The following is a 15,920-nucleotide window of genomic DNA, read 5'->3' as shown; positions in this document are numbered from 1 at the left end:
AACAAAGTACAACTCTTCCTCTCCCTTGCTCTTCGCTGGAAGAGTCAACTTTCATGTAAAACTAAACATGAAAAAGCTTATCACAAAATACAACATTTTGAGAGTTTAGCAAGTTGATAATGCATAGCAATTTGCACTGTGTTATATATCATCACAGTACTGTGCAAATATTAAGACTGGACTAATTTACTGTCTCTGTTGTGGTTATGGTTTCATCCATTTTGACAGAAGTAGCATAGAACTGGATGCAAAGCTCAGAATTGTTGAAATCTGCAAGAGCAAATGATTGTGTTGGTGTTTGCCAGTAGTGAGGGATTTTTAAAGCTGTCTCTGTTACGCCTTTCTGGCTCTTAAATACAAGTATTTTAAATTTTACTAAACCATTTCGAGACACAGTTTCCAAGTAGAATCAGTATAGAAAAATAGAAATGCCCATTAGCTAGAGAGAGAGGGTTCCTCAGTTCAAAAACTGCTAGCCACCCACCTCCTTGTTTTTTTTTTTTTAGATCCCTTGAAGTCTTTTTTGCCAGCTCATAGGCTGCATCTACACTACGAGATAAAATTGAATTTACTAATATTGAACTTGTAACTCTGGAATTTATAAATTTGACTTTGATTATCCTTACTTCCCCACATGCTTCTCTCAAAGTCGACTTATTGCTGCCACACTCAGTTGGCAAACATCGACTGTTGCAGAAGTGCATTGTGGGAAACTGTTCTACAGTTCCCTCATGTCTGTAGCATTCTGGGAATGTTTGTTGCTTTTTGACATCAGCTGGAAGGAAGGAAAAGTAGGGCATCCACAGAGATGGCAAAGTTAACAAATCTCTTTCTTCTGTAACTGAATTATCAAGAATTTCATAAAAATCAGCTAGTGTGTGTCTTTTCAATGGGCCATGCCCTGACTGTCCCCCCAACCCCTCCCTTGATTACATCTGATCCCTGAAAGGGACAAGGAAAAGCTTGAAGAAAGAATTGATAGTAAAGTTTTTGAAAAAAGAAAGTTGCCGAGGGGAGGGCATTTGGCTTCCCAGTTCATTATATGGCTTCTGTGCGTAGCTTGTATTCTCAACTGGCCCTCCACCCATTCTTCCCTGTGTGAAGGGGTGCCAAGTTAGATGAAAGAGGATAGAAAAGGCTAGGAAAAAACTTTTTTGTTTTCCTTCTTCGCTACACAGACATTGCCAATGGAGGGGATGGCAGTGAAATCTCAAACACAGAACTTATAAATGAAACCGTAATCTCAACTGGCCCTCGACCCACTGTTCCCTATGTTTTTGGGTGGTCAAAACATGAAGGTAGATGATAGGAAAGGTTAGGAAAAAGATTTTATAACTGAAATAGCAAAGATTTTGCAGGTGTCTGCAGTGGGCAGCAAGGGGGAAGGGGTCGCTGTGGTCTGCACTGCAGAGCCAGTTGAAATGTTCCACTACCCCAAATATCTTAGCCACCAGGGAAGACTTCCCCCTGATGGCATCAAGCCCCCGACTATCTTAGCTGTTGTTGGGGGAGACTTTCCCTTGGCAGTGGAAAGGCCATGAAAATATGTTTGGTGGGTGGGCCAGTTGAAGTATTCTTCCCCTCACCCCGGTAGCTGCAAGCCCCTAAAATTCTTTCCCACCTTTGGAGCCCTAACTGCACACAAGCCAGGACATGGTGCTACCTGTCAGCATGGGCAGCAGTGAATGGCAGGCATGTCCTTTTATTGGGTTGGGGACTACTTACGTAATGTGGCTGCGTGTAGGAAAGACCCGTACTGTGTGGCACCTGTGGGGGAAGAAGCGGGGTGCGCACAAGTGTAAACCACTGAGGTGATTTCCATGACCAGCATCTGATGAAGTGAGTCTTTGCTCACGAAAGCTCATGCTCAAAACTTTTCTGTTAGTCTATAAGGTGCCACAGGACCCTTCGTTGCTGTCACTGAGGTGAAGTTTCTCGGCCTCTTATGCAAGCACAACCTCCAAAACAGCCTTGCTGCTGCTTGGTGGGGCGGGGCAGTGGCTGGTGCCAGGCAGAGCAGAAGAAATACCCCCAAGGGTAGATACAGAACCATGACCTCTGTGCTGGGGTTATTTGTAATGGGTAGATGCTCTCACAGCAGTGATAGCAAAGAGAGACATTTCTCAAGCGCTCATACGAACATGACCCCATGGCCACAGGCTTCCTCATCGCGATTTGAAATTCATGGGCTTCCTGTTACCTAATTCCTGCACACCTGGAGAGCAGCAGCCGGAGTGGAGCACTGAGGGGCATTGTGGGTTACACACAGGATGCATCTGGAGGCTAATAAATTCCATTTTAAGACGTGGCGCTTCCACACAGGCCTTTAATCGAACTTTTGAATTTGCACTTGATGCTACACCCATCAGATACCGATGATAATATGATATAGATATTAGTGCTCATTAAATCGAGCTAATGGTATTTACAATTAAGACAGTCACGTGGTAATATTGAGCTAATTGCCTTAAATTTGAATTTATCTCAGCGTATAAATGCAGCCATGGTCTGCTACAGTGCCCTGGTGCCATGACTCTCAATCATTCCAGACTAATTTACTTCTTTCAAGAGTCTAATTTGTCTTGCATACTCACAAGTTTCACCTTATTTAAAAACTATTTGCTTATAAAATTGGGTACAAAGATACCAAAAGGTCAAAGCATACTTACTGAAAAAATGCTTATTTTATAATTATATAGTAAAAATAAGAAAGTAAATCAACTGGAATATAAATACAGTACTTATGTTTTCAGTGTATAGAGCGGTGTAAAGACCTCATGTGAAATTTTAATTTTTACTAACTTTGCTAGTTGTTTTTTTATGTAGCCTGCTGTAAATCCAGACAGCTCTAGATGAGTTGTTGTACCCCCTGGAAGCCAGCTGAGTACCTATAAGGTACACGTCTCTGGTTGAGAGCCTCTGTGTTAGTCACTGTGATGTCACAGCTACCATAATCTTACTGAAGTATGGAGCGGGCCCAGAGAAAGGACAGGAAAGCCCTCATATCTCTGTTTTCCAAAGCCATGCAATATACCTTTAGAAGGGAAAAATTGGTGACTTTAACTGACTTTTGTCAGTTCAAACTTCTTTTTTTATTGACATTCTTCCTTAGTTCTGTTCTGAGTGAGGTGACTCATAGTGGAGCTGGTGACGTATGACTTTTGGGAACTCGAATAAAAAGAGTAAACATTGATGAATTAAGTTTTGAAAGCCCCTCTTTACCTAGGGTAGTGGGGCATCCATCAATATGCTGGAGTATCTGAAAACAGTTGTTTTTTTTTTTAAATTGAAAGTTACTTTTAAAGTCATTTCAGTAACCCTAGGTGCGCTCTCCAGGCTTACAGATGTATTTTAAATTCTGAATGTCTGGATTGTGATGATACTGAACAGTAAAATAAATAAATAAATACTGTGTTTGTGTATCAGTGGTTCTTTTGTTTGTTTTTAAAAGGAAATATGTGCAAAAATCAACATTTATGCAGCATTATGAAGTTAAGATCACACTCCAGAAAATTCAGAAATCTGGTTCCCATGGCTGGTAACTTGATCACATAACATTCTAAGTTGCCTGGAGGAAGGACTTCATCTTTCTAAAAGATTGTACAGTGTTGACCCCAGTGAAGTCCAATCCTGACAGAGGCTACTGAGTGTTATAATATATATATATGTGTGTGTGTGTATATGAAGAAATACACTTAACCATCTGCATCATAATAAAATTGCACACCTAAAAATTGTTGTAATTGCAGTGTGAATATATTTTTACATTTCTCTGTTTGAGTATTCTATATTGTCAAACGTGTTACATTAATGTTAAACATGAAGGCTGTTAAAGTGAAGCTTGAGTCATAGATTGGTTTTGAATTTCCTATGCCACAAAACTTTACCATTCCTAATAAATTTGCTGTGTTCTTGTGACATGAGGTTGACAAAATTAAGATAATTAGCGAGTCCTGTTGTGTAAGTGACCAAACTACTTGAAATGTATTGATTTACTGTTGATTGCTGATTTTTCGCTTGCTAATGCTGAAATACTCACTTCTTTATCAGGCAAGAAAGCACATTTTACAAATTCATACCAGGGACTGGAACCCCAAATTGTCAGATCCTTTCTTGGGGGAGCTAGCTGAAAAATGTGTTGGTGAGTGGTACCATATTAGTGTTAACACTTTTAGATGCCTTTTCTTTTTATAAAGCCTGTTCTTAAAGCTTGTAAAGTTTGCTGAACGTGTAAAGTTCTGAATATGCATCAGATGCTTTGTTTTGTATTTATTTTTCAATTTTATTTGTATTGAAATTTTTGTATTATTGGCAACCCTTATTTATAATCAGAAAAACCAGGCATGATTGTATCAGAGTGATTAAAATACAGAATAAATACTCAGTAATAGTTTGAAGATGATACTTCATTAGGTAATGTTTCCTGACGTAATCCCAAGGTCCTTTTGTAGGACTAGTGCCCGCAAAAATAAAAGTACGTGAGAAGCAGAATCTTTAGGTGAAGATTCCTTTAAAAACTATATTACAGTTGAGAGTGCTTGGCAGAGTTTTCCTGCCTGTATGTGGACAAAAATAAATTTCAGTGTTTTTTATCAAATCTCTGCCATGTTCTCTTCAGATAAGACCCACAAACTAAACACTGGTCTTAAAACTAAAATATGTCACCCAGAATCTATTAGTGCATAATATATCCATGTGGCAGGCGCAGGGCAAAAATCTTTCTGTCCTTTAGACTCAGGCACCAAAGAATATCTAAAATATACCCTTGGAGCACTCACAGACCTGCTGTACTGAATGGGAGGATGGTTGTTCAAGCCACCTGCCTAAAAGCAAGACACATGAGAACAAATGTTCATGTAGTGAGATTTTTTAACAGGAAGGGAATAACCCGAAAATACACAGCACAACCTCCTCACAACAATTTGTGATATAAAGATACATCCTCTGTCAACCATCTACCTGGGCAATCCATTGAAGTTCTCAGAACAAGGATAATCTCAGATTACTGTTCATTGAGATCCATCATCAAAGAAATAAGAACTTTAAATTGATCATCAGTCCATTCAGTCAGCTACTGTACATCCGAATTATCCTCTTCATCCACAGGGACATCCATCTTCGAAGCAGCATCCCTCCGCTTTTGAGCCACAAAGACCTCAACATCTTCTGGTGAGGAGAAAATAGAACTATCCAGCAAACTCCAATTTAAGCTTTGCCGGGTATAAGACAGCATGTGCCAAACCCATTTAATGTAAATTCTGCTTGACTTTTGCAAAAGCCAGGTGCCACTTTATGGGAGAGGGTGGATATCTGGGATAAGTTCACCATATTTCTGTCCGCCTGGAGAATACAATTACTTATTTTAAGATGTTCAGACTAAAAGGACAACCTTTTGTAGGTTTTACTGCAAGACATTCCTTGTGCTGAAGTAAAACCAGTTGGTTCTGGGGGGAAAATTTTGTTAATTTTCCAGAATAAGTAGTACCCCTGGAATCTGCTGTCACTTGTTCTTGCACCATTTAGTATTGTGCACTTGAATTTCACCTTTCTGTGTCTTGGAGCTTTAATGTCTTCCAGCATTTCCAAGATCAGAAGCTTGTGTCTATTTAAAAAATTCTTTAAGTCAGTCACGATAAGATTAGTTTGTCTCACTTGCCCTGAAATTGCTGCCTCATTTGTATTCATGATGTCTCGAACATCTATCCTTTTATTCAGCCTTCCCAGAATCTTTGGAGCCAGGCAAACCTGCCTCTTTGGCCCCTTTTTCACATTTATGCAGTAGCTATTAGTCTGCTCTTGTTCCTTTTGAGTGAACAAAACTTTTATTGTTTGTTTTTGTTTTTGTTTTTTTGCGAACTTGGCTACATCTACAAATATCTGAATCTTAATGAAGAAAACTACTCAAATGCTACAAATATAACTGACCTCTGCCGACAGGCAGTCATGAGGACAGCTTGCTTGTTTGTATACCATTCACAAAACTGTTTTCTAAGTGACTGGGCTTACGTAATTATTAAAAAATAAGACAAATACAACCAGGACTTAAAAGGCAATAGCAGGTTGTTTGCTAAGGCTGGACTTTTATAATAACTGTGATGGATTTCATGAGTTGATGTCTTAAAAATTACATGTACCATTTGGAGATTTTTATATCTGGGTTTGTTAAATAGTTGAAAAATCTTCTTTGAGTGGCTTAAGAGCTACAATATTAAACTATGACCTTCATGTGAGATTAATAGTATGCTGCAGCCCAGGGAGAGCACTGAAGTGGTATAAAAGACCAGACCTTTGGAGTCTTTGTGGGAATTTTAAATTCCCAAATTGGCCATGAGGTGAGAGGCTGAAAAAGTTTCCTAGGAGCACAGGAAAAACAGTTTACCTGCAGTTAAATGTGTGTTTAGATATGGGCACAAACCAGCCTGAAGTTTGTGACTTGTGCCCATTCCTTGTACATATTTTTGTTTTGAATATTTACCTTCTAGGTAAATGGGTACTGAGTTGTCTTGTTAACTCAGCCTTTTAGAAAGCAAACCATATTAGCAGCAGCAAAGCTGTGAACTCTCCCACCAACAGTCTCTGTTAATCAGGTAAATATTTTTTAAATATAGGCAGTTAGTTAAAATAATACTAAACAAGTATTTTAAATAAATGCAACACGGGAGTCAAGGCTTCAGTTAGAAATAGTCTGTTTTCTTTTTTTTTTTATAGTAGTTGAGGAACTTAAAACATGGGTAATTTGCTACCAGTTAGTTCTTTATCTCCCATCCTAGTAAAATGATGGAGAGAGATAAGTGTTTGGAGTATTCTTCTCTTCCCCCATTGTGAGGAATCTATGGTGGTATCTTTCATTTAACCTCCTACTGAGTTCTGCGCTGGCATGCTTCCTCTGCAGTCTGCCACAGAATTTGAACCATGATAGTATTAGGCCAAACTCTTGACCAAATTTAGGAAGTAGAACCTATCTTTGCCTCAGTGGAGGAATAGTTACAATTGGTTTTTGGCGAAGGCTTTAGGGAGGAGAGAGTTGGGGGAAGAAATCTGTTCCCAAGAGTAGAAATGGGAAAAGATAAGCTGCAAGTTTCTGTAAGTCTCATACAGGTTTTGTAGTAGGCTGAATAAGAGCCTTTTTCTGTACTGTGCTTCTCATTGAAAGCTGTGCTGATAAATAAAAAAGTCACTAGTTCAGCACAATATGGTGATCAGGAACAGAGAATGAACTACTTTTGTTCTCTCACAAGAAATGCCAGAGCATTATTCCCACTCCAAATTCAATATTATCTCTAAGTTTTTTAAAAAACAGAAGGAAATGCATTAAAACTTAGTTTTATTATTACAAAATTGGTGATAAAATGAGTTGAAACCCCTTCAAGGCTAGAGTGAAAAGCCACGCTTCATAGTCAACCTTGACAACTTATATATATTCTTGAATCTTGTAAGCATGGTATACATTTGTGTCTTAATACTAAAAAACCTATACTTTTCTGTAAAGTATTTTGTTGCAGTTGTCAGTCACTCAAATGAATATGCAGGTATGCACAAGAGAATCTTTCAGTAAAAGACCAGTTATTACTCTGCAAATGCAGTTGCACCTGAGAGATGGGGAAATGAAACTGGATACTAACTATATATCCAATTGCCTGAGAATTTAATTTTCAAAATAGGCGGTAGGGTATTGTTTCTTAATTTTGCAATTGCATGAAGTTGTGCCAACTGTGATTAAAAAGACTCTTTGTAAAGGGGATATTACCACATTTATTAACAGAAGAATTGAAAAAGAGCATAGCTTTAGATTTGCTGAGTGTTAATTTGTGACGGATCCTTAAACTGGATCTTTAAAATGAAAGAGGGGTGAGAGGAGCAATATAACCCTAATGCATTATTGGCTTTAACGACTTAGATTTGGTTCCTCATGACTCATGTTGAGTATACTGTGCTATTTTGTCAGCAAACAGACTAGTGAACTGGTAAAACAAACAAACAAACAAACAAAAAAAAACCCCACAAAGTTAAAAAGGCAAAGCAACATTTAGGGTACAACACAAATTCTTATTTCTCCAGTACAGTTGTATGCCCTGATCCTGCAAATAGATCATCGTGTGCTGGGATATCTCTGTGTGGCTTTAATTGGTGTCTTAGTACCCGAACAATGAATTTTAATCAAAAAATCACTATAACTATGTAATTATATTAAAAAAAGGACCAAATTATTCCATAACAAAATCCAAGACATAACAGGTTGAACCTTTCTAGTCTGGCACCCTTTGAACCTGATTGGAGTCAAACCACAGGAGGTCAATATTGTTTATCTAGCAGCATTACCAATACTTCTGCAGCTTGCTGGGCTCTTAGAAGACAATTAGGGGTAAATTACAGACAAATAACAGCACAGAACACCTGAGAGCTAGGACTGGCGGCTGTAAATAAACTTTGTGGGACCATTGGAAGCTCAGCCACACCCATGATAAAGTGGTCATCTGGCTAACTAAAATCATGCTGGGTTATGGATGTTACCAGACAAGAGAGTTCCAGACTAGAGACGTTCAATATGTATTTAATTCCGTTGATTTCATTTAGGATATATTTTATTAATCTGAAATTGAAGATAGTTTTTAATTTAACATGTCATTCAGCTATTGTGATTATGTACACAACTACAACTTTCAACCATTTTGCTATCCTTTTTTCCAAAATGTAAAAAGTTTATTCAAAAATCTTGTTCATAAAATCCAATATTTATCGAAATGTTCTGACTGTGATCTCATACCTTTACTCACATTCAAGTCCAACAGAAATTAATGGGACACAGTCAGCTTCAAATCATATTTTCATCTGAAAATTATTTAATTGCTTTTGGTACCAGTATCCCTCAAAATTATTATGACTGGAAGACTAGAAAAGGCAGAGTCACAATCATCATTCCCCCCTCAGTTTGTGTCCTTTGTGAGTTTGTCAACACTTAGTATTTTCTTTTCTTTTTTTTTTTTTTTGTTGGTGATGCAGACCTTGTAAGGGAGTTTTTACTAGAGGCAATAGCAGAGCTGAGACTGAGGTTATGTCTACAATACACAGAAGATTGACCCAGTCCAGGTCAATCTTCCAGGGTTTGATTTCATTCCCCTGGTAGGGACATACGAAATCGAGCTATCTGGAGTCTGCAGTCAACCTCTGTACTCCTCAATATCGCAAGGAGTAAGGGAGGTCGACGAGAGAAACTCTCTCTTTTCGATCTCCCTCTGTGAGGATGGCCAGGTAAGCTGATTGTTGAATTTTAGCTATGCAATTGCTGTAGCAAGAATTGCTTATCTACAGTTGACTTCAATGTCTAGTGTAGATCTGGCCTAAGTCAGTGAGCAGGTGTGTATATAACAAGAGAGTCACAAGGCAGGCACAAACAGCTGGTGGTGGAGATCTTGTATGTGCTAGAAGATCTTCCAAACCACAGAGGAGAACTGAAAAACCATTAATACTTTTTGTAAAAGAAGTTTTAAAAAATTCAAGATACGCAGTTTAAAAGCTGGTTGGTCAATTTTTTAGAAATTGTGAATAGATTGTATAAAAATCTATAAAAATGAATAGACTTTAACAAAACAAATTAAATGTCTGCTAATTGTATCATTCTATATGTTGGGTTAAAAACTCTATAAAAAGTTTTTTTTTTTTGTTTTTTTTTTAATAAGGCTATGTCTACGCTACAGCAATCTTTTGAAAGAAGTTCTTCCAGAAGATATCTTCTGAAAAAACTTCTTTGGAAAGAGTACACCCCCACACAAAAACGTGGATCAGAAAATGGATCTGCTCTTTGATAGAGAGCATCTGCACAGCCCCTGCACATTCGAAAGAATGGGCCAGGTATCGAAAAATCTGGCTCCATGAGAGTGCCCTTTTGAAAAAGGGGCCCCCAAGATATCTACACGCTTTTTTTTTCCCCCCGAAAGAATCTTTCATAAAAAGATGCCCTTCCTCATCTGGGAGAGGAAGAGGGCCTCTGGAAAAAGTGCTGCATTCTTTCAATTTTAGATCAAAAGAGCGCATTTTGTGTGTAGACGCTCTGTGGGTTCATTTGGAAAAGGCCTGATTTTTTTCAAAAGAACTTGCTAGTGAAGATGCAGCCTATGAGAATAATCTTGTAATTGGTTTTAAAAACTGATAATCTGTACTACAGCTTGTTTTTCAGAGATGAAACAGGTGCACCAAAATGTCTTTTATTATAAAGCATAGACACAAACCAGTAGCTGAAATCCTTTTGTTCTAGTCCTGGAAGCAGCAAAACTATGAATCAATACGACAAAAGGCTGTATTAAAGTTTTAGATCTATATAATATGATGATATGTATGGCTCTAAGTATTGATGATTAAGCAGCTATGGGTTTTAAGCAGAAACTAGAATGAATGAAAATGCTACAACTGTGTAGTACATTTTCTGCTGTGTCTCTTGGTACCACTAGCATTATAAGGTTAAAAAGACCAAGAGAGAGTTGTGTTTGACATTAAAAGCTTAGTATCTTCTAGCAGTTGCGAGGAATGAATTTTAGGTGAGGAAATTTTTCTGTCAAGCGGATGTACTACAGTTTTCTTATGTGTATTGGCTAAATTGTTTCCCTCAGATAATGTATGGGATACATGTACTTTATTCCTGTATTTCATATGAAATATTGACTACTTAAAAAAATTGCAAAATAACTCTTTCAGTTTGTCCATACAATTGTGTAAAAGTATAGGGAAGCCTATTTCATACAAATATCAGTGGCAGCTTATACATTTGTATATTACATAAAGAATATAAAGGGAAAAGGAATTGAGAGAACCCAAAGCTCCGGAGTTCACTATATTGTATAATGAAAGTTTGAAGGTGTTGATATTCACATGATATTAATTTCTTGCCATAGCACATGGCTGGACAGGAATATCAGTGGATGCTCTTTTTTATTTGCATTTGCTTTTCTTCCATAGACTAGCCATGGTTATCTTTTTTTTTTTTTTTTTTTTTTTTTTTTTTCCTGGTGATCCCTGAGAATATTCCAGAGAAGGGTATCATTTGGTTTTTAATAAGAGTTCATCATTTGCTTCTTCAGCTATAATCAGCCCATGGGTCAATTTGCAACGGAACAGTACCTGTGCACTGGATACAGTGTGAAATAGTCTGTGACCATGAAGTACAACTGGCTGCTCTTTTAATTTCAGGCTTGTTTGTACATGTGCAAAATGTTAGTGCTTCTTCACAGAACATATATATGTTTGTTTTTTGTACTCTAGGGTACTGTGGAGCTGACATAAAAGCACTTTGCACTGAGGCTGCCTTGATTGCCTTGCGACGGCGCTATCCTCAGATTTACGCAAGCAGTCAGAAACTGCAGCTTGATGTTTCTTCAATAGTTCTCAGCGCACAAGATTTTTATCATGCAATGCAGAATATTGTGCCTGCTTCCCAACGTGCCGTGATGTCTTCAGGTCATGCACTATCCATTGTCATAAGGCCGCTACTGGAAAGAACTTTCAATAACCTCCTGGGAGCTTTACACAGAGTATTTCCTCATGCTGAATTTAGTCAAGGTGACAAAAGAGAAGGTACTTAGTGTTTTTTGTTTTTGTGTTTTGCTCCTTCCTATTCTGTTCTGGATGAGAAAAAAAATCATATTGCTTTTGTTTTTACTATCCTTGTCCTAGCCTGAAATACTGAATTTTGCACCAGTTTAAGCCAGAAATGACTTTGATTTGCTTATTTTACTTGGACATATAATTAATTATAATAATAATTGTAATTTATTAGTGCTTTGAAACCCGGTAGTGCCTAGAAGTCCCAGTCAAGAAATGGAACCTCATTGTGTCAGGTCTTGTAAAAATGCAGAACAAAAAGATAATTCCTGCCTCAAAGAGCTCGCAAGATAAGAGAAAATAGATGGATATAGACAAGGTACACTGAACTCCTTATCTGTTGTTTGTTATACCGTAGCTCTCGATCAACCAGCTGGAGCTGCAAGAGTTCCCCTGGCCCCAGTGGAGCTCTGCTCCCAGCAGAGTTCCTCCTGGTGCCACCGGGTTCTCCTGTGCCCCGGCTACCAGGGGAGCCCCATGTCCCGTGCTGCGGGCAGATCCCAGAGCTCTACGTCCTGGCAGAGCCCAAGGCCACCAGCACAGTCCTGTGCCCCAGGCTGCCGTCAGAACCCCATCTGCCAGCACAGCCCCGCACCAGCGCATAGCCCAGGATGCTGGCAGAGCCCCGCATAGCACTCTTCCCCCATCAAGGATTTCTCCGAGCTGCAGGGCTGCTGTTGTTCCCCCAAACTTGGTGCTCCAGCCAGCTCCCAGCCATGGGGTTGGCGGGGTCCCCAGTCCTTTTTCCAGGGATCCCACAGCCACATCTCTTAAGTAACATTTTTTAATATCTGCAACCTTCCGGTCCCAGGGTTGCTGGATATGAAAGAATTTACTGTACAATGAGACTCTGTTGGTCAGTATGATGGAGAGCAGAATGAATACAATAGTGACCCGCCCTTTTTTGTGGGTGTCACAGCAAAATAGAAGTTGTAAGGAGGGATGTGAAGGAGAATCATGAGGTAGCTGATCACATGTTTGAGGAGCTTCTCAGAAGGATAAGTGTAAGCCTGTCCGAAGGAATGATGATGCTTGTTTGAAAATTCTCCACGTGGGTGGTGGGGACCAGAATCATGAGCTGACTGGGAGTGGGAGTTGAGATTTTGTTAATAAATGGGAGATAATTGGTACATTGGAGGATCAATCATGAAGAGTCAGGAAAGCTAAGACAGCTTGATTTTCTTCTTCATGTGCCTGCTTGTGCTCATTGCAGCGTAGGAGCTTGCTCGCCTTGAGAAGCACCACCAGAAGTATGCACTAGACAAAGAAACTTAATTGATAAAGTTACCTCTCCTAGGGACAGGCTGACTCTTCAGATGTCTGGTCTTTACTATTTTCTTTCCATGTCTTCTTCATTCTTGTTTGTAAGCACTTGCTTTTTATCCCTTGTTCTATACTTTGTGAAGACTTAGTTTACCAAGTTGTCTCATTTGTGTATCTAAGATCATGCATATATCACAATAATTATCCCAAGTAAATTTTTGCTTATTCTGCTAAAACTTGCTTTCATCTGTCCACTTTTATCATCCATTCTCTGCTGTCAATTCAGTTGGCTCTATCCAGTTCTTATCTTACAAAACTATTATTTTTCTTATTGGTCTGATTTTGTTGTCTAGGATTTTTAGCTTGTCTTGTTGATTTGGGAGGCACATCTGAAGTTGTCTTGGCACTGTGCTTTACCCTATTTGGGCAGCCCAAAAATTTTACCACTAAGATACATACAACCAGGTTTGATGGTTTGCACAATCCTAAAGCTGTTTCTGTTAAGTTCTATATTGCTGTATCAGCTGAGACACATTCAAAATGCACAGATTCCTTTATGGCTTTATAACTCTACATAGATTATATAAAAATAAATAAAAATTTCTCTAACATAATTCATTAAACTGTTTTCTGGCATATTATTAACCATTTTAGTGAAATAGGTATTAAATATTTCAGTTTTCTTGATAACATCAATTAGCTCTCCTTGTCCATAAAATACAGGATCCACACTTTTTCCTTTGCCATTCTCTCGTTCCTGAGGTATTTAAAGAACCTCTTCTCATCTTTTATGCCCCTAGGATTTTGTAAGTCATGCTAGACGTTAGCATCCTGACTTTGTGTGTACATTCTAATACTTTTCTTTTTTACTCCACCTTAGCATATTTATTCTTTTTTTGGTTTGCGGGACATCTGAGATCTCTTAATGGACCCATGTTGGCCCCTCACTTTTCATTCTGTCTTTCAATTGGATAAATTGCACTTGTGCATTTAATATTGTCTCCTTGATGAACTGCGGGCTCCGTTTTCACTTTTATTTTCATCTCATGGAATCTTACTCATTTTCTGAGTTTGTTAACATTTACTTTTTTGAAAGCTGTTATCCTTACTCAGTTGCTTTCATTCTTTCCTTTCCTTCATAACATGAAATCTGTCATTTCAAGATTATTTTCACCCCAATTGCCTTCCACCTTCAGTTTCACAATGGATTTCTCTCTGTTGATCAGAATGAAGCCTATCCAGTGCCCACCCTCTTAGTTTTTGTCCACTTTCAATTTCAGGAAGCTATCCCCAACACTTTTCAGGAATGTATTGGTTATTTAGTGTTTTGCCAACAGATGCCTTGGTAAAGTTCCCCATTAGTATGAAGTCTTGTGTTTTTTGATATTTCTGTTGCTTATTGTAAAAATGCCCCATCTACTTCCCTTTCTTGATTTTGTGATATATCCATACCACAGCATCGCCTTTAAGTTTTTACTCCTTTTATCTTCACCCAGAGGTGTCAACCAGTCTGCCTCTCTTCTCCTTCTGGACCTCAAAACAAATGTATTGATCCTTGATGTATAATGCAATATCTCCTTCCTTTTTATTTTGTCTGTCCTGCCTGAAGAGTCAGTGCTTCTTCATATGTTGCTGTTTAATATTTTTAAGTGCATGTTGAATAAGTTGATTAAAGGTTCTTTGTAGGTGTTTCATATTTGAATGAGCAAAGACATAAATTTATTTTAAGTTTCATCCACCTCTGATTTTTGTTTACCCTCTTCTTAGGGCTTGTGTACACTTAAAAAGCTGCGGCAGTGTAGCTGTCCCAGTGCTAGTGTACTGCTATAGAGCTTCGGAGAGCACACTACTTATGCCAACAACAGGCGTTCTTCCATCAGATCCATCTCCCATGAGGTGGTAACTATGTTGAAAGGAAAAGCTGTCCTTTCAATTTAGCAGTGTCTGCACCAGGAGTTAGGTTAGTTTAAGTGTGTTGCTCAAGGGAGAGAATTTTTCATACCATTGAGTGACAGTTATGCTAACGTAAGCTGCTAGTGTAGATCAGTCATCATCCAATTAAGTCAAAGAAAAACTTGAATATTAAGAGCAGTCTACATTCAAAGCAGCAAAATCTATTTTGTTGTGGAAGTGACAGAAGTGCCAAATGACTTGTTTGTTTGTTTTCACCAAAAAGGTTAATAGCAACTGGACGTGCAATATAGTGGATGCCAATGAAAATGAGATAGGATAAAAACACTAAAATAGGCAAACACAGCAGCAGAAATGTAGCACTTTAAAGACTAACAAAACGATTTGTTTGGTGATGAGCTTTTGTGGGACAGACCCACTTCATCAGATCAGTTGAAGCGGGTCTGTCCCACAAAAGCTCATCACTGAATAAATCATTTTGTTAGTCTTTAAAGTGCTACATTTCTGCTGCTTTGCTTTGTTGAAGTACAGACTGACATGGCTGCCTACCTGTTACTAAAATAGGGAAAGAACAAATTAAAAATTACTTAAACAAGTTAGGTGTCTTCAAGTTACTGGGGCCTGATGACATATATCTAGAATACTCAAGGAGCTGAGGACTTATGTGAGCTGTAAGCCATTATCCTAGAAGACTGGAAAAGGGCAACTTGGGGTATTACAGACCAGCTAGCTCAACTTTATGACCTGGATAGATGATTGGAGCTAATAATTAAGCAATCAGTTTGCAAACATGTAAAAGATAATAAGGTAATAAATAAGAGTTGGCATGGATTCATCAAGAACAAGTCATGCCAAACCCACGTAATAACTTATTTTGATAGAGTAAGAAGCCTTGTGGATGGGGGGAAGTTGTGACATGGTATATCCAGACTGCAGTAAAGTTTTTGATACTGGCTATGTCTACTCTACCAGATAAATTTGAATTTATTAAAATCGATTTTATAATGCCATTTTTTAAAATTCAATTTTGAGTATCCTCACTTCCTGCAGGCTCCCAACAAATTTGACATATTGCTTCCAGACTAAAAGCAGCTAACATTGACTGTTGCAGCAGTGCGTTGTGGGAACCTGTCCTGCAGTTCCCTCAGCCCCAC

At 38.4% G+C, this 15,920-nt stretch overlaps 1 protein-coding gene across 3 annotated transcripts in view; it reads left to right on the top strand.

The window, feature by feature from the left end:
- Window positions 1-15,920, top strand: part of ATAD2B (ATPase family AAA domain containing 2B) — a 168,215-nt gene that overhangs the window by 81,474 nt on the left and 70,821 nt on the right. For all 3 annotated transcript variants that reach the window (XM_074991334.1, XM_074991333.1, XM_074991335.1), the window contains 2 exons: window positions 4,051-4,141; window positions 11,254-11,565. In XM_074991334.1, the coding sequence (XP_074847435.1) occupies window positions 4,051-4,141; window positions 11,254-11,565 (403 nt within the window). The remainder of the gene's footprint in view (window positions 1-4,050; window positions 4,142-11,253; window positions 11,566-15,920) is intronic.

This window comes from Carettochelys insculpta, chromosome 3 (assembly GCF_033958435.1).
Source record: "Carettochelys insculpta isolate YL-2023 chromosome 3, ASM3395843v1, whole genome shotgun sequence".
Classification (NCBI taxonomy): domain Eukaryota; kingdom Metazoa; phylum Chordata; order Testudines; family Carettochelyidae; genus Carettochelys; species Carettochelys insculpta.
This window is presented reverse-complemented; position numbering and strand designations above follow the sequence as displayed.